General features: G+C 43.3%; 5 protein-coding genes across 14 annotated transcripts; 4 read left to right on the top strand and 1 right to left on the bottom strand.

Annotated features, from left to right (window-relative positions):
• Window positions 1-47: 47 nt before the first annotated feature.
• On the top strand, window positions 48-6,498 carry pnkp (polynucleotide kinase 3'-phosphatase). Its single transcript, XM_053873094.1, has 17 exons — window positions 48-321; window positions 1,762-1,808; window positions 1,975-2,244; window positions 2,319-2,609; window positions 3,147-3,226; window positions 3,305-3,362; window positions 3,445-3,552; window positions 3,613-3,684; window positions 3,769-3,817; window positions 3,899-3,969; window positions 4,035-4,127; window positions 4,200-4,296; window positions 4,369-4,430; window positions 5,474-5,583; window positions 5,937-6,024; window positions 6,101-6,168; window positions 6,291-6,498. Exons 1-17 carry the CDS (start codon window positions 201-203, stop codon window positions 6,409-6,411), a joined length of 1,806 nt encoding a protein of 601 aa, XP_053729069.1. The 5' UTR covers window positions 48-200; the 3' UTR covers window positions 6,412-6,498.
• Window positions 6,499-7,168: 670 nt separating this feature from the next.
• On the top strand, window positions 7,169-12,558 carry mfrp (membrane frizzled-related protein). 5 transcript variants are annotated; one of them, XM_053873640.1, is made up of 13 exons: window positions 7,169-7,577; window positions 8,094-8,202; window positions 8,408-8,545; window positions 8,682-8,837; window positions 8,904-9,123; window positions 9,896-10,026; window positions 10,093-10,218; window positions 10,283-10,359; window positions 10,434-10,582; window positions 10,659-10,789; window positions 11,457-11,591; window positions 11,798-11,925; window positions 11,985-12,558. In XM_053873640.1, exons 1-13 carry the CDS (start codon window positions 7,524-7,526, stop codon window positions 12,207-12,209), a joined length of 1,779 nt encoding a protein of 592 aa, XP_053729615.1. In that variant the 5' UTR covers window positions 7,169-7,523; the 3' UTR covers window positions 12,210-12,558. The 5 variants fall into 5 exon arrangements, with proteins under 5 accessions (XP_053729615.1, XP_053729616.1, XP_053729614.1 ...); XM_053873641.1 differs by having other exon boundaries at window positions 8,128-8,202; window positions 11,798-12,558; XM_053873639.1 differs by having other exon boundaries at window positions 9,974-10,026; window positions 11,798-12,558.
• A 194-nt stretch (window positions 12,559-12,752) lies between these two features.
• nudt8 (nudix (nucleoside diphosphate linked moiety X)-type motif 8) lies at window positions 12,753-17,690 on the bottom strand. Of its 5 annotated transcripts, none has more exons than XM_053873649.1 (7): window positions 15,939-17,690; window positions 15,668-15,848; window positions 14,251-14,414; window positions 13,779-14,020; window positions 13,576-13,708; window positions 13,405-13,482; window positions 12,753-13,317 (listed from the first exon to the last, which is right to left on the bottom strand). In XM_053873649.1, the coding sequence occupies exons 3-7, from the start codon at window positions 14,308-14,310 to the stop codon at window positions 13,132-13,134; spliced, it is 699 nt and encodes a 232-aa protein (XP_053729624.1). In that variant the 5' UTR covers window positions 14,311-14,414; window positions 15,668-15,848; window positions 15,939-17,690; the 3' UTR covers window positions 12,753-13,131. The 5 variants fall into 5 exon arrangements, with proteins under 5 accessions (XP_053729624.1, XP_053729623.1, XP_053729621.1 ...); XM_053873648.1 differs by having other exon boundaries at window positions 15,718-15,848; XM_053873646.1 differs by having other exon boundaries at window positions 14,954-15,848; window positions 15,939-17,689.
• ftr86 (finTRIM family, member 86) lies at window positions 15,281-18,997 on the top strand. 2 transcript variants are annotated; one of them, XM_053873643.1, is made up of 12 exons: window positions 15,281-15,428; window positions 15,632-16,139; window positions 16,309-16,404; window positions 16,476-16,709; window positions 17,048-17,210; window positions 17,641-17,739; window positions 17,804-17,854; window positions 17,917-17,967; window positions 18,037-18,072; window positions 18,144-18,209; window positions 18,271-18,473; window positions 18,548-18,997. In XM_053873643.1, the coding sequence occupies exons 2-12, from the start codon at window positions 15,639-15,641 to the stop codon at window positions 18,881-18,883; spliced, it is 1,836 nt and encodes a 611-aa protein (XP_053729618.1). In that variant the 5' UTR covers window positions 15,281-15,428; window positions 15,632-15,638; the 3' UTR covers window positions 18,884-18,997. The 2 variants fall into 2 exon arrangements, with proteins under 2 accessions (XP_053729618.1, XP_053729617.1); XM_053873642.1 differs by having other exon boundaries at window positions 15,593-16,139.
• Window positions 18,998-20,564: 1,567 nt separating this feature from the next.
• On the top strand, window positions 20,565-21,623 carry LOC128763419 (complement C1q-like protein 2). Its single transcript, XM_053872200.1, has 4 exons — window positions 20,565-20,571; window positions 20,652-20,753; window positions 20,972-21,112; window positions 21,190-21,623. The coding sequence occupies exons 1-4, from the start codon at window positions 20,565-20,567 to the stop codon at window positions 21,621-21,623; spliced, it is 684 nt and encodes a 227-aa protein (XP_053728175.1).
• Window positions 21,624-25,355: the final 3,732 nt, after the last annotated feature.

Here is a 25,355-nt window from a genome sequence, read left to right as displayed (position 1 = left end):
TCCTCTTGTTTCTAGTCGGACGTATTTTTGGTGACCACATTGAACATGCGCCGCTGAGTTCAGTTTTCTTTTTGTGTGTTTACTGCTCATCGAACTTAGTGTAGGGGTTGAAACACCGGCCACGAGACAACACATATATAATATCTCTTTCGGCTTTGTTTTTGAAGGCGGCAAGGGTTTCGAAACTCTGTTTGAGTGCGATGTCGTGCATGCTGGTCAGTCCATCCGGAGTCCGAGTCCTGCTGGAGGACGGTCGAGCTGTGATGCTGGGCCGGGGTCCGGACACCGGCGTCGCGGACAAGAAGTGCTCCAGGCACCAGGGTGAGGGAGGACCGCAAACCATAAACACGATGCTCCAATTTATCAGATCAGATCACAGTTGTAGGTGGTTTAAATCTGAGGAATTCATAAAACAAGAGCATTCCCACATTCTTTATTAAACTAGACATTAAAGTCGGCCCCTCGTTTTTGTAACCTAAATACAGTGTCCTTCAAATATTATCAAAGCATACTGATGTATTTGGACATGAATACTGACATGAGTTACAATATATAACTGTCCAATAAGGGCTGCTTTTTATGTGCTTAAAGAACAGTTACTGTGTTGCATTAACTGCACTTTTAATTCGTCAATTGTTCACCAGAGACTTAGAAGGCTGAATTATTTGCAGATAATCAAGCATCTTGAGAAGAAATAAAGGACATCTATTAAAAATGTATTGACAAATATTGCCATATTGTCATATCGAAAACATTGCTATCTTAAGATTGATATGTGTATGCAGATGCAGACATATACTTCTATTCTTCTTTTTTTTTGTTGGTGTGTCGCATCCTCCACAGCAAGTCACTCATCCTCCTTACTTTGTGCATCCCCCAGAGTCACATGTCTGTCCTGTCATGTTCTCATTCCCTGCATCCATGTACCTTGTTGGTGCAATATTCACATAGCTACAATGCGTTACCCATTTAAATTGAAGTATATTCACCTCTTTTCAAATACAGTGGTACCTCGGTTCTCGATCACAATCCGTTCCACAGCTGTTGGAGAAGCAATTTGTTCGAAATCTGAATCGATTTTTCCCATTACAATGAATGGAAAAAGAAATAATGCGTTCCAAGCCTTAAAATAGGCTTTTGTAGGAGTGAATGTAGAGTGTCTGCTGCAGGTGCACTGTTCCTCTATGTGTGTGGCCGCTGCATGTGGGAGGGGTTGCCGAGTGAGTGACGTCTCTCCAGAAGTGAAGAGGTGCCCGGTGCGTGTCCAGATCAGTCAGTAACTAATGTAATGTAGCTAACGGAACACGTCTGCATACAGACGCTGCGTTATACACAATAACAAAATGCATTGTTTTTTTTCGGGGGCGTTCGAGTTCTGGATTTTCGTTCGAAATCCGAAGCAAAAAAATCGAGAAATTTTTGTTCAAATTCCGAGATGTTCGGATTCCGAGACTTTTGAAACCCGAGGCACCACTGTATTGTCAATCAATCATTGTTTATATGTCAAATCTTTCATGTTCTAGTTTTTGAAACTATAATAGTATAAAATAGAACTGTATTTTTATTGCATAACTCAATATTGAGAATTTGTTTTTCCAGTGCTCTGTATCTTTGCCCTAAAGATTTACATTAGAAATATCTTCCTTTTATTTCTATTTTCCCTGTTGACATGACAAAGCTTTCATTATTAATAACTACTGTGCGTTTAAAAACAATCATTTGAGTGTTTTTGTTCACTATAATTGTTTGTGTCTCCGACAGTTAAAGTTGTGGCTTGCTTTGCCGACCAAGATGTTATTGTCACCCAGGTAGGAACATGTAATGGTGTACTTTGGTCTTGAAAGTGGATCCGTGGGCATAAAACACCTGCTGCCACACCTGCTTACTGCTGCATAGTGAAGATCTGCTAACTACAGATGTAAAGTGTAAAACACTGCATGTTGAGTGTAAGAACTTGTGTGTTTTTCACCAAAGCTGGGTCCGAATCCAAGCTCCCTGGATGACCAGAAGTTGGGCCGTGGCCAGTCTGGCCGACTTAAACACGGAGGTTCCCTTTACTTGGTTAATCAACAACACCCATTCCGGTTGCACTACTCACTGAGTTCAAATGGCTCAGCCAGCACTGCGCAGAAGGGACTGAAGGCTTCAGATAAGACTGAGAGCGGAAGAAGAGGCGTCCCGCAGCAGGGAAGTCCCACACCCAAACGCAGCATAAAGGATTTCTTTTCTAGCTCTCCAACTAAGGTAAGAATACCTCTCTCTTTCAGTTTCTCTGAAAGTTTCAAATCTGCTGACGTCGTCTCTTTTCATCACCACAGTCAACTAAGAGGGCGTTAAGCCCAGAAGGGGATCAATCCGACATGAAGCGTCGCAGAAAAGGCGGAAGGACCACAGGGCCACAGATGAAGGAAGATGAGGAGGACGAGGATGAGAAGGAGGCCGAAGCCAAGCTCAGGAAGCTGCAAGAGTTGGCTGAGAAGTCCGTGACGGAGACGAAAGGGAGCGGCGCAGAGTCGTCCTCATCTTCAAAAGCTTGTTCAAAGAGTTTCTGGCAGCAGACAGGGAACCTCCTGTTGTACACGGCCGCAGGCGTCAAAGGGAGTGATAAGGTGGGGCAAGTGTGTTTGTGTGGGTTGCTGACTGTCTGATTCACCAATAATGTACCAACCACAGACCATAGAAACCTGCTTGACTTGTTTAGTGATGTAATATTAGCGCAGTTTTATGGCACTTAAGAAAACATAATATCATATATAGGTACAGTACATGATATAATTGTGAATATACCTTTTGAGATTGTGCAGTTTAAGGTTCAGAATCACTTTATTTTGTTATGTTTCAAGTCTATGTTTATTTGTATTTTTTTCTTCTCTTATCCCTCTGATGTACATTTTAATTGCCATGTACTTTTTCTCTCACTTTAATATTCATATTTTTTATTTTAGTTACTTTTAATTATTAATATATTATTATATATTGATATATATAATATGAATATTTTGTATTCATTTATTTTGTGTATTCTGATCCCAAATATTCATTTTTCATGATGATAAAGACAGCAGGCGATTTAAGGTCTGTAAGACTGAATTTGGCTCTGCATTGTCGGACTCTAAAGTGCCCTGTCTGCTACGTCTCTGCCTCAGGTTGCTGGGTTCGACATTGACGGCTGCATCATCACGACCAAATCTGGCAAAGTCTTTCCTACTTCGCCGGACGACTGGAGGTACCTTTTATTAAATCCCTCTTTGTGTAAATATGTCTTTGCGTTTCCCTGTGTGTCCTTAAAATGCCTGTCTGTCAGGATTCTGTTCCCCGAGATTCAACCTCGACTGGCCAACCTGCTGAAGAAAGGATACAAAGTGAGACAAAGTGTTCCAGTTTATTCAAACCAGTTCAGTACTGATTCCCTGGTTCTTTATTTCTCTGTTCTGTGGTGTGCAGGTGGTGTTTTTCACAAACCAGATGGGGATAGCCAAAGGTAAGCTGCGGCCAGAGGCCTTCCAGGCCAAAGTGGAGGACATCCTGGCCAAGCTGCAGCTGCCTGTGCAGGTGAGTCCAGGTGGGACAACGCTCAAAACAAACCTCTCATCTTGGTGCGCCATGTTTCAGGTGTTTGTGGCGACAGGTCCGGGTGTCTTCAGGAAGCCCGTCACAGGAATGTGGAATCACTTGTGTGAGCAGGTACTGGACCGGACCGCACCTTCCACACTCACCCACAGCCTGTGTTGTCTCTCTTGGTTCTGATCGTGTTTGATCCCGTCTCAGGCCAACGATGGAGTTGAAGTTGACAAAACTCAAAGCTTTTACGTCGGTGGTGAGTGACTCTGAAGGTGCCTGAGCTGCCTGAGTGACCATTGGCTGAGTCGCACGACCTTTCTCTCCCCTCCACGCTCAGATGCTGCCGGCCGACCAGAGAACTGGGCCCCGGGCAAGAAGAAGAAGGACTTCTCCTCCAGTGACCGACTGGTAAAACAATTCTCAGAGACACGCTTGATGTCACTCAAGAGCCAAGAATTGTGTTCTGCTCTCAGTTTGCACTGAACATCGGACTCCAGTTCCACACACCGGAGGAGTACTTCCTGGGCTGGAAGAGCGCCCCCTACAACCTGCCGACTTTTGATCCTGTGAGATTCAAATATTGATGTATATGAAAACTAAAGTGGTCAAACTATCATCTAATGTTATTTTCGTGGCAGAGGAAACTGGACTCGAGTGACCGACTCTACGACCCGCCGTCAGCCTCTCTCACCTCCAGCACTACAGAAGTGATTGTTGCCGTGGGTTTCCCAGGATGTACGTGAGCATGAATGTGACTAACCAGATCTGTCCCTGTTCTCATTTCCTGAAGAACTTTGTTCCCTGCAGCTGGTAAATCCACCTTCTTCCACACGCACATCATCCCTAAGGACTACGTCTACGTCAACAGGGTCAGTCTTGTTTCCATCATTTACTCCGAAACACAGCACACTACTATGACTTTCAAGCTTCTAATATTTGGATTTTTTGATGAAATTATTTTTCTCTTTAATTGAAGATGCTATAATAAACTCATCTTCTGTTGACATTTTTCCAATTTTCCCATCATATTTTTTCGGTTTTTTTGGTCACGATTTGATTGCAATGGTAGACTATACAGAATTAATAAAACTAAAATACCTCTGCCAGTTACTGGGTGGCGCTGTTGTTTGGTTGTTTTTACTTTGTTTGATTTGTCAACAAAGTAGCAGCAGTAATGTTAAGATTCCCCCATTGATTTTCAACAAGAAAACCGTGTCTGTCACATGACCAGTTCCATTTAAATCAAAAATGCCATTTCAATTTTGTAAAACACAACAAACAATTAAATCACCGAAATAAATAACTTTCATGTGACTATGGAGACCAAATATGGATTCACCATCACCTTCAGTGTATAGGTGCAGCCTCTTCTTCTTCTGTGTCTCTTATCTGAACTCTGCAGCGCTACTACCATCTGCTGTCCGTTTGGGGTCATTGTATACTTTCGTGAAATCTGTTGATAAAACGTAAGACAAAGATTTGGGTTTTTTAAAAATCCAAGTGGAAGAGGGTGGGAGAGTTGGTGAAGGTGTGTAGCTTTCTAGTGATGCTTTATTTAGTCATGATATTTGTGGTATTTTTTTCAATGCACTTTTCAGCTACAATTTCTCAGACAAAAAAGTGCCATATAAAAATGTGGCCTTTTTTTCATTTAATTTTTTTATTTCACATGGTCAGCTTTGTTTTGTGAATTGATATATAAGCTAATAATAATTTGCTTGGAACCAACCAGACTCTTCCTGGATCAGCTCTTTTTTCTTCCTTTTTTGAATATGACAAATTGAAATTGCCTGGCTGGAATTGAATAGCCCATGATAAAAGATCAGTTATCAATGTTTGTGTTACTTAAGTGTGTACCTGTTAACTTTGTCTACGTGAATATGAAATTGTGTTATCATGCATGGACCCTCAGGACACACTGGGGTCATGGCAGAACTGCGTCGCTGCGTGTGAGCGCGCTCTGAAGGAAGGTCGCAGCGTTGCCGTCGACAACACCAACCCCGATCCTGAGTCTCGCAAAAGGTAACCTAATTCACACAGACTCCTCGGAGTGAATCCTCACCTGGTGCGCAGCAAATACAGGTGAGGAATCTAGAGCTGACAGAAGAGTGTGTGACTTCTGGGTGGAGAGGTTTATGGAGCGTTCACATCGGTTTGATTTGAGCTACATCAGCTTAAGAGAGCGTCAAGTCTGATGTCAGGACCTTGAAAATAAAATAATAAAATAAAAAAGAACTGACATATATAAATATGTATGCATGTTGTAACACAAATTTGTATAGATTCCAATTTTTGGATTATTATTTTTTGTTTTTACTGAGGAATATTTTTATTTCAGCTCACAAAAAACGGTCAATTGTGGTCCACATTTTCAGATATGTGGATGTTGCTCGCTCGGCTGGAGTCTCCTGTCGCTGCTTCCTCTTCTCAGCCTCTCTGGAACAGTCCAAGCACAACAACAGAGTATGGCGCCACCCTGTTTGCCATCAGTATCTCCTCATCAGGTTTAACAAAGTACATATTTGTTTTGCATTATCAGTTTCGTGAAATGGCGCCTTCAGACACCAAACACGCCAAAGTCAACGATATGGTGTTTCACAGCTACAAGTGAGTGATGAAAATATGTCCTTCTTAAAGGTGGCGTCATTTTTATTTATTGATTTTTTTCAAAAACCGTCCTCTGAATAAGTTGTTGAATTTCAAATCTAACCCTCAGTCTTGTTTCACAGGAAGCACTTTGTCCCCCCTGCTCTGTCCGAAGGCTTCACAGAGATTCTCACCATCCACTTTGTCCCAAACTTCAAAGACAAAGAGTCCGAGATTTTGTTCCGACAGTTTTCCGAAGGCTGATTCACGTCAAACCTTGGGAACGTTGCCAGAAGTATATGTTTGCAAGCCATGTCGAAGAAGATGATGGATCACAAGTTGTGTTTTCAATAAAATACACGTCTAAAAAACAGTGGTGAATTGTCTAAAAAATGATGTCGCTTGGCAGCTCACCACTGCCGCCTGCTGGCCAGAACATGCACAGACAGCATATACGCCACGTGACTCACTGACCACATAGTACATAGTACATAGTTTTAAATTATTGAGACTCAACGATCGATTCTTACACCCATATATAAGAAAACAAGACATTTTAAATTTGAATAAAAATAACTAGACTTAAAAATAACAAGGTCATTTAGGTTGATGTTTGTTACAGATGGTTATATATATATATATATATATATATATATATATATATATATATATATATATATATATATATATAGTTTGACACAGAAAACCAGCTGTGTCATGAAAAACCATGGCACCTCACTCACAAATTTCTCCTCACTATTGAGCCCTTCCTAAATCTGGGCCCAACAATGTGGCTGTGTTGCTTGGTGAATGACACACTGTGAACATGTGTTTGTGTGCGTTTGCTGTGTTTCAGAGACTGTGACGGAATAAAACATTTGAGGAGATTAAAAGATCATTAATGGGGATTATAGAGTTTTAACGGGGACCCCTCACACCCCCCCTTCTCCTGTGCTCTCCTAGCAGAGGCTCAGTCCTCTCAGCTGACTCGGCTTTGCTTCACACTTTCTGAAAACTCTTTTGTAACGCCACACCCGAACCGTACCAGAGCCACAAGAAGGTTCCTGCTGATGCATAACCACATTAAAGGACAAGGAATACATCACGGATAACGCTGTCTCTTGTGGATTCATCTTTAGCAGCTTCATGTTTAGGACTTTTGCCTGATGTTATTGGATGTTCAACATGAGATGGTTCAGCTCCAGCGCGGGACGGAAGGCCGCCGGGTTCCTCCTCAGCAGGAGCTCTGTCTGGTCTCATCACTGACCTAACTGGAACCACAGTGGCCCAGCTGAGCTCAGGATGCTCCGTCTCAGGCTTTCACCCCACAGTCTGACTTTCTAAGACACAGAAAGGAGGTTCCAGAAGCAGCAAAGATGTCCGACCTCACTCAAGTGGCAGTTTACTCAGACACCTCAGATGTTTACAAGGTAAGTAGCGACCATCCGTCTATCTATCTATCTGTCTATCTATCTATCTATCTATCTATCTATCTATCTATCTATCTATCTATCTATCTATCTATCTATCTATCTATCTATCTATCCATCCATCCATCCATCCATCCATCCATCCATCCATCCATCCATCCATCCATCCATCCATCCATCCTTACAAATGGAAAATGTCTGGAAACAGAGACAGTAGTTGTTGGTGCTGTCTGTTAGCAAAATAACTCATGAAGGTATTTCAGTGGAAATGTTGATAATAGAACATGCTACAAGATCTGTCACTCTCAGCGATGCCGAAGGCGTCACAGCATGATCTGTTGTTCTTATGTACAAAACTACCAATGGTATTTGACACACTGATAAAGGGATTTAAATTTTATGCATGAAATCCATGTAGGTAAATAATACTGGGGCAAAAAACATGGGTGTAAATGAGCGGCATGGTAAAGGTCTGTGAGTGCTTTTCTGGTTTACTGCTCTTATTGTATTTCCAAGAATGTTTTCTGCAACCCTGCGTTTGAACTGGAAGGTGAAAAGGAGGAGAGAGTGGAGGGCTTTCGGACCACGTCGTCCACCCCGGAGCCAACCAAGCCTCCAGCAGCAGGTGACCAATGAGTGGAACTAGCTGTCTGAAAATGTTTGTTTACAGTAATAAGCCATGTAAAATGAACAAGTGAACAACATATAAATACCAATGTGGTAATGAACAGGCTCAAAGCTTCGAAAAGGCTAGGAAAAACCTAGTTGTGTGTGTACTTCAGTACAGCCATGCCTACCACAATGCTGATCTGAGCGTCTTCCATCCTCAGGACTGGTCTGGGGTCTGTTCGGAGTGTGCACCATGCGCCTGAGGAGTCCAGGTTGTGGGTGGGGGATGGTGGTGGTCTCCGCAGCAGCTCTGGTTCTGATATCAGCTCTGGTTTTGGCACTGGCCCTCATCCTCACGCGTATGATATTTTATGTCGTCTCATATGTGACATTACACTGTGTTTGCATCAATACTATCTTAACTTTATGAAGCTATGTGTGACCTTGTATCAGAACACCACTGCCAACCGTGCATTTTTAAATCTTTCTCTTCAGGACAAGCAGTTGAAGAACCGCTACCAATGACTCCCACTCCGGTCCTGCCGATCTCAGCAGATGGCCCGTCCCAAACGCTGCCCACCTTCCTCGCCAACCAGAGTCGGCAGGACAGCACCGCCTCAGCCCGTCCTGCAACCGTCCCCTATGAAATAGGTGAGTCGTCCATGCAGGTCACTGAAGCATGTTCCCGTGACCAGGAGAGCTTTGTTTCTTTTTCAGTTTGTGGAGGAGTTTTGACCGACACGGAGGGAATTTTCAGCTCGCCCAACCATCCTGGCTCCTACCCTCCTAACTCTCACTGTGTGTGGGCGATCAAGGTGCAGCCGCCGCTCATGGTCCAGATCCACATCTCCACTTTGAACATAGAGGGTCCATTTCCTTGTCTATTCGACTGGCTGGAGGTTCAAGAGAGCATGGAGCAGGACACTCTGGTCACCAGGTCCGATTCAAAACATCCTCACACGAGAACCTTCTGTCTTTCACTGTCTTCTCTTGTTCTGACGAAGTATTTGTCAGCGGTACTTTTTCACAACCACTTCCTGGTCACAATTGTAGTCTCCTTGTGTTTTCTTCTGTGAATGCGTGTTTTGTTTCAACAATTGTGTATTTTGTTTTGTGACTTCAGGTTTTTTCATTGCGTGTTTTGCTTTAGTGATTGTGTGTTTTGTTTTGTGACTTTGTTTTTTCATTGTTTGTGTGTTTTGTTTGTGTGTTTTGTCTATTGTGTGTCTTGTTTTAGGTGATTGTGTGTTTTGTTATGAGTTATGAGATTATTTTGTTTTGTGATTGTGTGTTTTTTTTTAGTGATTCTGTGTTTTGTTTTGTGATTGTGTGTTTTGTGATTTTGTGTTTTGTGATTTTGTGTTTTGTTTTTGTGATTGTGTGTTTTGTTTTGGCGATTGTGTGTTTTGTGATTGTGCATTTTGTCTTGTGATTTTGTGTTTTGTTTTTGTGATTGTGTGTTTTGTGATTGTGTTTTGGCTATTGTGTGTCTTGTTTTAGGTGATTGTGTGTTTTGTTATGAGATTATTTTGTTTTGTGATTGTGTGTTTTGTTTTGGCGATTCTGTGTTTTGCACCTCTCTGCCATAACAATAATAATAATAATAATAATAATAATAATAATAATAATAATAATAATAATACATTATTTTCAGAATGCCATTCAGAAAAGGCTTTAATAAACAGGGTGAACACTGGAATTATGTGCAGGTTTTGTGGTAACGTGGCTCCCCCAACAATGAACACCAACAGCAGCTCAGTGTGGGTGACCTTCCGCTCTGATTTCAGCGTGGCAGGGAAGGGCTTCACAGCCCAGTACAGAGCAGTGCAGCCTGGACACAGTCAGTAGTACATGTGTGTGTGTGTGGGAGTGCCATGACTTCCATCTAACTGATGTGTTGGTCCAGGCAGCTGCTCCAGAGAGGAGTTCATGTGCGACGGCGGCCGCTGTCTGCTGCCCGTGTCTGTGTGTGATGGTCAGCCAAACTGCCGGGACCAAACGGATGAGGACAACTGCAGCCACAAACACAAAGGTGCGAGTTCAGGAGCGACTAGAAGCACGTACACCGGCGATACACCTGTGGTTATTTGTCACAGAGTGTGGCGGGCAGAAGACTGGGCCCACTGGTTTCTTGGCCAGTCCCAACCATCCGGGACCTTATCCCCACCAGCAGGTACACAATGCACTGTTGTACAATCGCTAATAAAACTAAAGTACAACTACTATTGAAAATCATCCTGTGCACAGTTGTGTGTCTGGTACATCTCTGTGGAGGAGGGTCATGTCATCACGCTCAGCTTCCGGAACTTCAGCTTGGAGTCTCAGGATGTGTGTGAGTTTGACTACGTGGAGGTGCACGATGGTGTTAGCGCCGGGGCAGGAAGGGTTTTAGGCCGGTGAGCGGTATTGATCTTCTCTAGACTTGGAATCTTCCAAGCCTCCTGAAAACAGATTTGATCTCCCGGTTTCCAGGTTTTGCAGCACGAACTTCCCGCCTGACTTGACCTCATCTGGCCCACACATGACGGTGGTGTTCGTGGCCGACGAGGGAGTCGCCGACAGCGGCTTCAACGCAACGTACCAGGCCGTGTCGCTGCTCGACAGTGAGCTCGCACTTCACTCTTTTCTTTTCCTTAGGTCAGGCGGGGCTTGTAAAAATGATAGTTTCATTTAATTTTGGACTTCTGATTTACATATTACTATATTTCAACATTGCATTTTATAGTGGATATTCCAACATTTTGTACTTATCAACCATAGCTTTATATAAAAGTTCCCATTTCATTGACATAATTAAATTCAGAATTAAAATTAATAATAAATTCATACACTATTATCAGCATTATATAATTAAAATATGATTTATATAATATATTAAATCAACAATGTGCTTTTTACTTACACATGAATTGTTTTTGTCCTTTACATGTAATAATTTCTGTTAATCTAAATATTTAGCTCAAACATATAGAGCCCTGATGATTTCATCTTCCATTCATGATCATATTACATAATTTTTTAAATCTATTTCCATTCCTTGTCAGACTACTTTTCCATCAAAAACATACATACTTATTTTCCCACTGAATTTATGTATAAAATTAAATAAAACCAATATAAATTAGTAATTTTTTAGTTTCTATATTCCACTCCCCCAAGTCGTATTTTTTGCAATAGCATCATTCAATACTCATGATACTTCACACAAACTCTGCCCTCTATGGATGAGCAGCTCTGCAATGTATGATGGGATCCCTTCTGTTGGTACAGGAACGTGTGGTCCAAACCAGTTCTCCTGCTCTACAGGGGAGTGTCTTCACCCACAGTGGTTATGTGACGGGTGGAACGATTGTTCGGACGGAGCTGATGAACAAGGCTGCGGCAACTCCACCTACCCCCCATATAGTGGGTATCAAACACTTTTGACAGACAACAGTATTCTCAAGACCTTTTCACTGAAAGATATGAACAAACCGCTTGTATTTAAAATCAAATATAAGTTAGAAGACAATAAAAATGTGAACAATAAATGGGTTAAGGGTTAAGAGCCTGTGCTGAAGATGGACAGTTTGCTTTCCCGTTCAAAGAGCAGACTTGTTTTCTGTCTGTAGCTTCCTCGTGTGAGGTGATCGAGGTGGAGATGTGTCAGGGTCTCAGCTACAACCTCACCTCCTTCCCCAACATCTGGCTGTCCATTTCAGACCAAAGAGAAGCGTCCTTGCTCCTCAGACAGTACCGGGTAAGACTTACTGCTTCACATTGCCCAGCAGAAAACTCCCTCTGCTGGTCTCATCCCAGGTTCTCATGGAGCTGGCCTGCTTCGAGCCCCTGCGCCGGTTGGTGTGTGGCCTGTTCCTTCCCCAGTGCAGCCACCAGGGCGGCGTCCTGCAGCCGTGCCGGTCGGTGTGCTCCTCCGCTGAGCAGCAGTGCAGCCACTCTCTGGACCTCTTCTCCTTCAGCTGGCCCTTTAACTGCCACCTCCTGCCAGACTCGCAGGACCCCATGGAGTGTTCGCAACCTTAAGGATCCAGGAAAGCAACAACACTGACCACTAGTGGGGGCTAACAGCAACAGTTTCCAGGGCAGAACACTTAATGCCAAGTCCAGTATAGCATCAATGAAAAGATGATCCTTAAACCAGACTTCCAAATCTCAGGTGTCCATTTACATCCGTAAAACTCAAACACATAATCTTTGAATGTAATTGTTTTCTTGAAATAAATGCAGCAATGTTTTTTTCAGGAAATGCATACCTCCATGTCATGTTATTATTTGCTAACCATTACTATTGCGAAATACGTTCCAGCCGCAGAGGCGACATAACTTTGTCCAACCCCTGTATGACTGAAAAAGGAAAATAAAAATTGATATATTCAAGGTCCTAAATTGCCATTCTTGCAGGGGAGTCATTTCAAATTTAAAGTCTGAAAATTTGAGATAGAAAGAAAACATTAAAATAATACTGTATAACTTTAATATACACATATTTCATAAATCTTGATTAAAAAAAAAAACTAAAATGCAAAAATTAAAAGGCAATACATATTATTTAAATAAATACATGGGCAAAATATTTGTAAATAGAATGCACTTCTACAACATTATTTTGTGTTTCCAAAAAACGACCCTTTCATGAAGCATGAATAGTCCACAGTATTAACTGATAAATAATTTTCAATTTTAATGGACAATGATACTTTGTTCAGCAAATCATCTCCTTCATACATATAAACATTCAGTAAATCAACGCTGACATCAGTCATCACACCAGCATGGATGGTTGACAGTCTGAGAAAATGATTGTATAAATATCCATCATCACGCTTTTTAAAAATAAAGTTCACATAATAGGGAATAAAGAATAATTAACCGCAGATGAATAAATAGTCAAGCTTTTAAATGAAATCAAATATGAGCAAGTCGTGTGTGTAACTTGACCTTGTTGCTACGAAGGGGTGATCATTTTCAATGTCTGGCTCAGAGCGACTGCTGTAAGGCCCCAAACTTTGTGCTTTCCATTGCGAAACACTGGGAGTGTGTGGCTGTACTTGTCACCCATGCGGAAGTGTGTGTAACCACGGTTCCGAGGGTGGCACAGGTGGGACAGGGACAAAGTGAAGATCTCCTCTACCTGAAGCACAGTCAGTTGGTGTTGGTTAAATTACGATATGGAACTCAGTCGTAACAGACGGCTGGAGTATTATTTTTATGATCTTACCTCCCCTGGGTTTGGCTTGAAGCACAACTTCTCAATAGGACCAATGTACGCGAGGACAGGAGCAACCTTTGTCCCCGCCTGATCAAAGGAGGAGATGAAGGATGAGAAGTCAGTGAAGACGGAGAAGGATGGACTCAGTACTCTCCCGATACACAATGCAGTCTCACTCACCTTGTCTGTAAGGGGCTTCAGGACGCCCCAAACCTGATCAGTCGTAACAGTGACACCAATCTCCTCCCTAGCCTCCCTCACTGCAGTGGCCACAACATCTTTGTCAGCAGGGTCCGACTTTCCTCCCGCAAAACTGCAGAGACAATGAACATGAATTGTCTCAGAAAACTTCCTTTGAGAAAAAAGAATGAACCCGCACTGACCTGACGTCGCCCTTGTGCCGGCCCTTCAGCTGGCTGGATCTGAGGGTGAAGAGAAAGGCTGGCTCCCCCCCAACACAGCAGAGAGTGACCAGTATGGAGGCCAGTTTCCCCTGACTGCTTTTCTCATACAGTTTGAGGTTGGGCTCCAGCAACAGTCTACACCTGTTTTCATTCTCCAGAGAGAGAGTGTCGCTCCACGTATTGTTCAGATGAGGGGCGGCCTGATGAACACATCTGGCTTGCTGAAAAGTTGTGCAACAGTTTGGTGGGACATTAAAACACATCCACCCAGCTTTGTTAACTAAACCACACAATTGTTTACATCCATCCAAATCGGGTTTGGGAGGCTGCAGGCACTTCACATTGGATACACGGCTCCGATAAGGCTTCACTTGGTTGACATTTTCGGCAAATGTGCTTTTCCAAAAACTAGACACCAGTGTCGGCTTTGCTGTCTTGTCTTGGTACGCACTTTCTTCCGGTGAGAAGTCGCTGGATGCTTCTCGCAAAGACGACATCGTCGCTGTCCCATCTTTGATTCCCAAATGTGTCCGGTGCTTCGAGTCTTTTAAACATCCTGTTGGAAGCAGCAGCTGCCTTGTGTAACACCACTGAATCCGATGACACCCAAACATCCTGTTAATAGAAAAAAAGGATTGTGATTTGAACGTGGCTCAGAACAGCAGTCTGTGGTGTTGCACAAATGAATGTAAGGGTGGAGCTCTCTAATCTCTTACATGATGAACATGTTATGAGGTAAAGCTCGAGTATAATGACTCTATTATGACATTAAGCAAATCGTTGGCACGGGATCTTAGAGTTAAAACATTCAAGTTACAAGGAAGTAGGAACCACAACAAACATCCAGTCACTACAGTTCAGCGAATGGGCCTTTCAGCTGGTCCTAACGTCGTTTTCTCCGGGAATATGGTTATTCGAATCAGCATATATAAACTAACCAGACATTCTGTGAAGTGATCGAATCATTGCCGGTCACTTTTTTGCTTATATGCTAACTCGGTGCTTCAATTGCAACACGCATAGTGGAGTTTAAATCGGTCTCCAGACTATTAAATAATGTCGTCACCCCGGTATTAGCAACAGACACGCCGTCTGTAGGAGTCAGGGTTATTGTATTTCATGGTTATTTTAAATCAAGACCGTACATAACTCACATTTTGAAGCAGTTAGCCTGCCGCACAGCTAGCCGGCTAGGAGCAGCAGGACACTTCCAGGGCTGTAGTCAAAATAGTGCGCTACGTCATCAGCGGCAGTTCCGTTTATAAAAACAAGCTCGCCTCAGTCCTGCCTTATAAGTATTTAAAACGTACAGGCTCGCCACCTGAGCAATACGTTCACTTTGGATTAGTATGGTTTCAGCTTAGCAAGATATGCATGATGTCAACTTTTAAAATCTCTGTAAATATACCGAATATCAGGTCTGACTAGTGTCGACACATCTAGTATGGAACGTTGCCAAGCTCTGTCCGCAAGGCCTGAAAAAGAGAGTGCCGTTTCTTGTCTGTCAGAAAAACGAGTTTTTCTTCCTGGGACACTGAGGTTTCAAAACAAAGTGAATGTGACCTGATTTAAACCGTAAAAAAGCCTCTCCGTTTTCTCGTGCTTACTTGCATTTTAAGAGAACTTTAAGTGAGTGTTGTTTTAATATCTTTTTCCCCCTGATGTCATAAGGGAGAAACTCCCAGCAACCTGTTTGACCGGCCGCACCCGCAACCATTCCAGTTTTAGCAGCATGTGATTCAAGTAGTTTGGCATTTCAAATCTGAACAAGCCTCTCTGTCCTTCCTTATCAGACTGAGATTTGTGTTTGAGCTCCTCGGCCTTGTTTGCAGCAGCGTCATGGCGTCAGCCTGGTCAGAAGAGGAGACCTTTGTCTGCTCGGTGTGTCTGGAGACGATGAAGGACCCTGCGACTCTACCATGTGGACACTCGTACTGCCTCGCTTGTATCCAGCACCACTGGGACAATGGAGGAGGTGAAGGCCAGTGTAGCTGCCCGCAGTGCCGACAGGTGTTTAACCCCCGGCCGTCGCTGGCTAAGAGCACCGTCCTGGTGGAGGCCATGGAGAAGCTCAGGTCAAACAGCCTCAAGTTAAACTACGCCGGCGGCTCTTCCACCCTGCCTTCCATGCCGACGTACCTGGAGGTGTTGCCAGGTACACAACAGGGAAGTGTGTACCCGCAGCTTCCGTCGGTGGCCCCCAGACCGTGCCCGAAACACGACCGACCCCTGGATTTGTTCTGCCGGGATGACAGAGAGTGTGTGTGTGAGGAATGTCGCCAAGATGGGCACCAGGGCCACAGTGTGCTTACGCCTGAGGACGAGAGGAAAGAGAAACAGGTACGCCTTCTGACAAACATGCTCTTTGCTTGTGGAGTGGCGGCCATTTGGCCATGGTGGTGACCTTAAAAAGTCTGTTTAAATCTTTAAATCTTAAACTGGTACTTGCCTCTCATTTCTAAAGACAGTCCAAAAACACAATTTCCTATGTGTTCATCCACATTTTCAGAAAGAACTTTTGCAAACTTTGATGGAGGCTCAGAGGAAAGCCCAGGAGACTGAGAGGGAACTTGCAGAGCTGCCACATGTTGCTCGACAGTACCAGGTGAAAGACTCTTCTCGACTTTTCAGAAGCTTGTGATGCTGTGGAACTCATCTTGATTTGTTCTTGAAAAGGCTTCATTTCAAGGCCTGCAGAGAGAGAAGCACGACCTATTCACTGATCTTACAAACAACATGGATGACCTCGGGGCCAAGGTGAACGAACTGCTCAACAGCCATGAGGTGGCTTTTGGAAGCCAGATTGAGAGTCAGATCCACAGACTGCAGCAGAAGGTGGTGCAGCTCCGCTGGAAGAACGAGGAGCTGAACCGACTGGCGGGGATGCAGGATGACGTCTGCTTCTTAAAGGTAGTGATCTGCAGTCAGCTTTCGTTGCTCACATGCATCGCCAAAGGGAAGTTCATTTAGCCAGTGGGCTGCATGAGAACCTGGGACTTGGCAAACAGAAACTCACCATTAAACAGATAGTTACGCTACATAGAGGAAATACTATACACTGTATCGTGATTTATTTTAACAAAAAGTGATTTCTCATGAGGAAAACTATATTTCAAGGAGGAAAAAATGAAGTAATAAAGGCTAGGGGCTTGAATAAAAATAAATAAAGCTGAAATATATGATTGAAGTTGCTTTTTTTAGACTTTAAAACAAACCTTTTTGTGCTAACCAAATGATTTGTTGTCAAGAATTTCCACATGATGGAGCCACAGAGTCAGTCTGACGCAGCAGGAGAGTCGATCTTCACTAAAGAACAGACGGTGCAGGAGTCACTGCGAGCTGCGTTGAAAGAACTCCAGGAGTCTGTCGGGGAAATCTGGAAAACCACTTTGACCAAGATCACAACTATACGTATGTATTTCGAGTCTCTGATACTGCAACGGTGGCCATTTGCAGCGACTAACGGCGCAGTGTTTCCTAATATATTGACAAAAGCAATAAGTATTACTCGTCAAATACAATTCGAAAAACTACTGATGTATGTACAGAAGAATGAGTTCATTTAGAGTTTAATAGGAATCGGAAAAGTGCTATCTTAAATTGGCACATTTACAAAAAAAGATAACTTTGTCAATCCTATTATCAGGAAATTAAAGTTACAGAGCCAGTGCCAACAGCAAAACAAGGGAAAATAAAAGCTGTTTCTATCCTTCTCCAAAATATACATTTTTAAAGCTACAAAAAGCTGAAGAACACATCCAAACAACTTCAGCGTCTGTCTATGACAGTAAAGAATTTCCACTCTCCCTCCCAATTCTAAAACTTACCTTATGTTCTACAGTAAATGAGGATGCTGCTGTTGCTCCCACACTGAGCAATGCTGCGGCGTCGACCCCAGCCGGAGCTGTCAATGGACTCCAGCCCAACAGGAAGAACACAGGTCGAATCAAACACTGTAAACAAGTTAAAACAAACATTGTTCATGTTCTCACTTCACTCAACAGTTGTTTATGAGATGCATAACCCTCCACCACAGCCGCCACCCAGACCCCTAAGTAAGCACTCATAAAACAGAACCGCCGAGTGACAATGTTAAATGTGGACATTTCTTCCTCAGGTCAAACAGATTCACTCAAGCCTTCGCCATTACAACCGGCACATTCCCTTGGTAAATCATGATTTTAAGAGTCACGCTTCAGTTTGCTTGTGTTAAAGTGACTGTCTTTTCCACATCAAGCTTCAGCGCCTCCTGCCCCACTACCACCACCTCACGGTACTTCATGAACTGCTTTATGAAGGACTCACTTTCCCAATACATCCCTCATGTATGTATTTGTCTTGTAGCCCCGCCCCCTGCTAGAGTGGACCACCTAAACCCAGAACCAAAGACAAGGGGGGAATTGCTCAAGTGTGAGTGCCACACACAGTGTTGTGACATTAAACGTTTCTGAGTGCGACTCTCTGCCTTCAGACCGCTTCGAGCCCAGCATGGACCCCAACACTGCGTATCGCCACCTGCTGCTCTCAGACGGGGATCGCAAGGCGACGATGCGAGCTGAGAACGTGCACCCAACGGACCATCCGGAACGCTTCCATTTTTGGAGACAGGTTCTTTGCAGAGAGCCACTTGGAGGTAGTCCGTACTACTGGGAAGTGGAGTGGACCGGCCAGAAGGTAGCACGATAATTATAATTAAAAAAAAAAGTTTATTTATTTTTTGCATTGCTCTACTCCTGTCACGCACGCAGGTCACTGTCGGGGTGGCCTACAAGGACATGGATCGAAAAACATCTGATGACAAAAGCCGCTTGGGCCACAACCCTAAGTCCTGGAGCCTGTACTGGTCCGGTACCGGTTTCTCTTTCTGGCACAACTCTGAGGAAAAACTGCTCGGTTTGCCCAAATCCAAAAAGATCGGCGTCTACTTAGACCAGCACACAGGAGTTCTGGCCTTTTACAGAATCACCAATAACCAAGCTGACCTCATCCACCGGCACCAGACCGAGTTCACTGGCCCACTATACCCAGGCTTCCGCTTCTCGGCCGGTGTGGGTGCTACAGTGACTGTGTGCCAGTTGGATTGACACTGAAGTTGACAATGTTTTTTTGTTTTTTCTTCTCACTCGAAAAGTATGTCCCCTTTAAAGCAATCTGGATTCAAAGTAATAAAACTTAATAAAGTAAACGCAGATCTTGCACTTGGTGCTCGACAGACTCCTGCTTTCTTGCTATCTCTGTTATGTATTATTTACAATCTGCTTGGACTTACATTCAGCAATGTTGTTTAAAATTCACTCAATTCATATGTTCTCATATCTATTTTGAATCTCATTTAATTAGTAAAAAAGACCAAACGTGGAATTATAACTTGATAAACAAGTTTATATAAGCCATATATACAATATTACTGTAAAATCTTTTAGCAAAACACAGTAGACTGAACAGATTTTCATTCTATGGGAAAGCTAAGGTTTTAGCCTTTTTAGTGTTGTTGAAATGTACATAAAAAAATACAAAAGCAATTAAACTAAAAAAAGTAAATTGCTATTGTAGGTGCACTATTGTTCAGTTGATATTAGCTCGTACAATTTGTAATATTTTTTTGTAATTTGTAATTTGTTTAAGGTGAAGTTCAGTCAGTATCTTAAATAATTTTGAATTTTAAATGACAATGACATGCATATTGAGATCATGTAATAGGAAAAAATATAAATCTAAAATTTTAAATCAAGGAATAAAATTTTTTTTATTTATTCAGAAGGGCATGATTACGCTTGTCTTTCAGAGTTTAAACATTCTACCCAATTTATTTGTCAATGATTTTAATGACGTCATCAGGACTGAGCGCGTTCACGGGACACTACTCATGAACTCTTGCCACGCCGACGGACTTCAGAGGGCCAACAACAGTCAGTTTACCTTTGTTTGCAGCCAGGGGGCAAAAACTCTCCCTACGTGTAGCAAACAAGTCACAGCGACAGTTTCACAGACATGACCTACATTGCAGGTTATGAGGAGAACAACAGGTGCAGAACGCACACGACACCTTGTAACCATTCTAAGTAAAATGTTTGTAAAAAAAATTACCGAATACAACTTGATAAATACAAACATTTAAAATTTCATTTGGATGCAAAGCTTCTCTTTGCGTGTGAGAGAATTGATCATTCAACAAAAGGACTAAAATAAGAATTGTCGCATTCAAAATTACAGCCGCAACAACTCAATAACACAAAAAATAAATTAATTAATTAATTAATAAAAATGGATTAATTATTTATTTTATTTATTTGTGCTTGTTTGACAGCATTTCACCAGGGAAATTAAGAACATACAAAATAATATAGATTTTTATATATTTATTTTTGTAACTGAATGGTGGGAGAAAAACAGAATTCGATATTTAACATGAATTTGCAACCTTAAAAAAATAATGATTTTTATAAACACCATGAAAAGGCAATAGCTGGGTCATGCATTGCTTCAGACAACATGACACTCTATCTAATAGACAAAAGCAAAGATTTAAGTGTGTCAGTGTGACAAACTTCCCTGAGAGGTTTGGTGAAATTTAACCCGCAACCTCTACACAATAAGTGAAACGACCCCCTCCTAATGATGGAGAAACATATAGTTCAGCTGGCGGCTGAAAAAGGGTGGAGACAGTGGGCTGATGGAGAATAGACATGGTGGTGGATGTGTATATATAGCTCAGACTCTTGACCCTTTGAAAGTTTCAAGAACTGAAGCTGATCAATTGTCATCATGAGAGGTGAGAGTCGATCGGTTCGTTCAAGATTGTTTAGTTTTTTGCTGCTGAATCTTTGTATCATTTTAAAATGGTTTTCCCAGCTTTTGTGCTGCTGTGCCTCCTGCATGCTGTGGTCGCCCAGGGGGGTCCGTACAAGTGGAGGGCAGTGGAGCAAGAGAATCCTGAACCGGGCTCAGAAAGCAGTAAGAGTTTCATCGGGGTTGTAAAATGCAAATGATTTTAAATCCTGTCCATATACTATTATTTCACTCTTTACTGAGTAAACTAAGCTTTTCTGCTGACGCTGCTCTTCTGGAGGCCCAGAGTTGTCTTCAAAATGACCTTTTCCTTGTTAATATTGGGTGATATTAGTAGTGACAAACTGTTCTAGCAGAGACTGACTTCAATGGTGTGTGTTCAGTTTGCATTACAGACTCGCAGTCCTGTGGTTGCTGTGTGATGCAGCAGCAGATTCAACGGATGAAGACGTTCTTTAACATGAGCATCAGTGAGGTGGAAGCAGAGCTGGAGAAAACTAAAAATATCCTCAATAACATTCGATGTGAGTCGAGATCCAGCTTTCTCAGCATCAAACAACGATTTCCAACTATCTGTGCTCTTTCTGTTCTGCACCTCCAGCGGCTCGTAGTGCCTTCTCGGTGGCGTTGACCAACAGCAAGGACTTGACTTGTTTCGGGCCATTCCGGGACGACGTGCTGATCAAGTACCAGCATGTTTTCATCAACCTCGGACAGGGATACGACGTAACCACTGGGATCTTCACCGTTCCTCGCTCTGGGGTCTACAGCCTTGCCCTTACCGTCTACAGTGACGCGGGCGCTCCTGGAAACACCCTGGCGGCCTGCGGCTCCTTGCAGGTCAACGGCCGAGTGGTGGCAGGTCCCAGCGAGAGAAACATGCAAGATCAAGAGGACAGCGCCACCATTGTGATGGCCATCCACCTCCACGCCGGAGACAAAGTGTCTGTCAATCTGCCAATCGGCTGCTTCCTCTGTGATGATGTCAGCCACTACAACACCTTCACTGGCTTCCTGCTCTATTCCACAGACTAACTGTCTCACATGCTCTCTATTTATCCCTCTTTTCTCTGACTAAGTGACAGACTTTTAATGTTCATGTTGAATATCTTTGTCACCTCGCTTCTCACACACTATTGTTCCTTACCCACTAGCATTTCCTGAGTCTGGAATTTAACTAAATATGAAGTAGAACTGAAATAAAATGAATCAAATCTGAAATCATGTGGTTGCTTGGCTATTCTTTGTTTTTTTTTCTTTTTCTTTATTTTATAGATTGAAAATCGACTGCATTTACAGTCAGTGTCTGTGACTTTTAAAAATCTCTAATGTGCTAAAGTAACTACAAATTTTGTGAAAAAAAAAAAACCCAAACATTGTGCCCATTAATAAACTTTATTGTTGTTGTTGTTGTTGTTAATGTAGTCATTAATAACTTGGGATGCTCCGATCGATCGGCTGCCGATAATGATCGGCCGATCTCAGTGTGATCTTGTAATTGCAGATCACAAAATCCGGTCACGTGATTCAGTCTGTCATGTAAAGTTGGCATCCGGCAGCTCATGCACGGGAAAATGCTCTGCAGGGAAACTTGTTCAAAGGCATCAACGCCACAAATTAAACACGCAATTTAAAGCTCCAGCACTTGAGGTAGCACGGAGAGTTTTCCTGGCTCATGAAAGTGAGAACGCTGGTTCCTCAGCACAGCTCACGCTTAGCAACACCAGCTGGTCGAAGCGCGACATTCGGAGTAAGTAAATTGCCCAAGAAATCATTAATTACGCAGAGCCGGATGACCAGCCTTTCTCAGGTGTCCTTTAAAGATGAAATCGAATGAATCCTCTGCTGTTTTGGGTCGCGTTCATTAGCCACCTGAATCTGAAACTTTTGCAAGCGTAGTGGAAACCTACATAGACGCAGAGGTGGAAGACAGCTGCTTCCGATGGGTGCTCTCCCTCTCTCTTTCTGAGACACACTACTAGCAGCTTCACCAAACAGCGACGTCTCACATTGAATGCATTTCAGTTGTCCTTCTGACAAAATAGTTGCTGCATACTGCAAGGTTTTCCTATTTTTTCCTCCTTGAAGAGGTATATAAAACATGTCTGAATTAGAATGACTTAATGGTTCATTATTTCATGTCATGAACATAGAAGGTCTCATCATCTTGAGTACAAATTCAGTGTCAATCCATGTGGTCGGTGATCGGTGGCGATCAGCACTTTGGCTGATCGATATCGGTGTTCGGCAGCAAAAATCCCGATTGGAGAATCCCCAATAATAACGTTCGCCAATGGAGGTTATGTATAAGTGGTCTCCATCTACCCCTTGGAAGTACCAGGCAAAAGAAGAAGAGAAAGATTTGTATCATTTCACCACAACACCACTCACCACAATACCACCATTGCCTTTACTGTCTCAGTCCTTGTCTCACAACTGTGAACAAACACGGAGTTACTATAGCGGACTTGTCTTTCTGCTTCAGTGGGATATTTTCAAAGATATGATACTATTGTTTCCTGATGAAGATTTTCGATTCTGATGGTGAGGGACATATTTATGGCTTTCCTGAAGACCGGGGGTCCAGCAAACTCACCTCTTTCGCATCTGAAACGTCTTACCAAGATTATCTGTCAGTTTCGTTTTGAAGTGTTTAAACTAGAACAGCAATCTGGGAGTCACTACCAGTTTGCAAAGGATGGGTTGTGGGAACGTGCGGCATCATCCATTTTTGTGGACCTTGTGCCTCTTCCTACCCTCACACTTGAACTAAGCATAATCTGATAAATACCAATACTAATAAATAATCATATTGTTTCTATGGGTCCTAAAAGGTCACAGCCAATGACTCGGCTGGAGTGTGGAGAGGGCTCAAGGTGGTCACAAACTACAGGCCACGTGCCTGAATAACCTCACTCTTACACAGGACTTGAACAACTTTTACTGTCGCTTCGAGCAGCCATTTTGCCTCAACACCTCTGTGGTCTCTCCAGCCCCCGTTCCACTTTACAGCAAAGGACTATGCTGTCTCTTAGTGACACAACGAAGACGAACCAAGTCACTGATGAGCCGCCCCTCCCCCTCCTTCTCTTGACATCCTGGAGCAGGACGTGCTCACTCAGTTCAGGAAGCTGAACTGTCGGAAGGCTGTGGGTCCGGACAGAGTTTCCACCACTATTCTGAAGCATTGTGCCACTGAGCTTGCTCCAGTGTTCAAGGACATCTTCAATGCATCCTTGTTGTCCTGTCATGTTCCTGCCTGTTTTAAATCCTCCACTATCATTCCTATTCCAAAAAAAGCTAGGATCACTGGACTGAATGACTACAGACCGGTGGCATCGACGTCTGTGGTCATAAAGTCCTTTGAGCGCCTGGTTCTATCCCACCTAGAATCTATCACTGCTCCCCTCCTGGACTCAATGCAGTTTGCCAAAGGGTCTCCTCAGGGCCGTGTTCTCTCTCCATGGTTCTTCTCCCTGCACACCAACTGCTGCACCGCCAGCCACCAGTCCGTGAAGCTGATCAAGATTGCGAATGACACCACCGTTATTGGACTCATCTCAGATGGAGATGAGTCACAGGAGGGAGGTGGAGCGGCTGGTGTCTTGGTGCAGCCGCAACAACCTGGAGCTGAACGCCCAGAAGACTGGAGATGATCATGGACTTCAGGAGAATCACAGCTCCTCCATCCCCTCTCATGTTGGCTGGTTCGCCCATTCCCATTGTGGACTCCTTTTGCTTCCAGGGAACCACCATCACCGAGGACCTCAAATGGGAGCTGACCATAAGGTCCCTCATCAGGAAGGCACAGCAGAGATTGTTCTTCTTGAGGCAGCTACGAAAACTACGCCTGCCAACGAAGTCGCTGGTGGAGTTCTACACGGCCATCATTGAGTCCATCTGCACCTCCTCTATCACCGTCTGGTGCAGCAGCGCCACCTCCAGGGACAAGAGCATTGAACTGAGAAGTGATCGGTTGCAGACTGCCACCTCTTTATGACCTGTATGTCTCCAGGACCCAGAGACGTACAGGTTGGATCAGAGCCGGCCCTTCTCACCCTGGACATGGACTGTTTGTTCCTCTTCCCTCTGGCGGGAGGTCACGGTCAATCCAGACCAGAATCTCCCTTCACAGGAACAGCTTCTTCCCCTCGGCCGTCAGATTGATGCATTTTTGATCAGTCCTTGTTGTTTGCGGGTTATTTTATTTTATTTTATTTTGATTATTACTATTATTGTGTTTTTGACTGCACGTTTTCCAAAGGACTTTCCTAGTTGGTGGGATCCCCACTGACCATGGCAATAAATATGATTGTGATTCTTTAACCGTCATTCCAGTGTTCAAGTTGTACGTGGATATGGCAGCCCCTAGCTTCCAAGTTCGGCATCGTCTTCCATGACAAAAGTGACGGTCGGGTTCTTGATGTTACTGTAAGTATCAGAGTTCATTTCAGGTACCTCAACAAAGGTTTGTCTACAGTGAAATCTCAGACATTAAAATCATGATCATGTGTCTCCAATGTTTTCCAACCAAACTTAACACCAAGTGCAGTTGGTCTGCAGCTATATGATCCTTGGGTGGCATCAACTACAAATCTCTTCTGGGTGTGTGCCGCGAAAACCTTTGTTGATGTATAAAAGATTCAGAGAATGGAGGAGGCGCTGGGATTAAAAGGGGGAAATAAAAATGAGCCACTAAAATGGGAGGAGCCAGAAGAGTCGAAGAGATATCAAGAACTTGAACAGAAGCAGACTTCTTGAGTTGAA

This window comes from Synchiropus splendidus, chromosome 8, assembly GCF_027744825.2.
Source record: "Synchiropus splendidus isolate RoL2022-P1 chromosome 8, RoL_Sspl_1.0, whole genome shotgun sequence".
Lineage (NCBI taxonomy): Eukaryota > Metazoa > Chordata > Actinopteri > Syngnathiformes > Callionymidae > Synchiropus > Synchiropus splendidus.
Note: the sequence above shows the minus strand (reverse complement) of the source record. Positions and strands in the feature narration are given on the sequence as shown.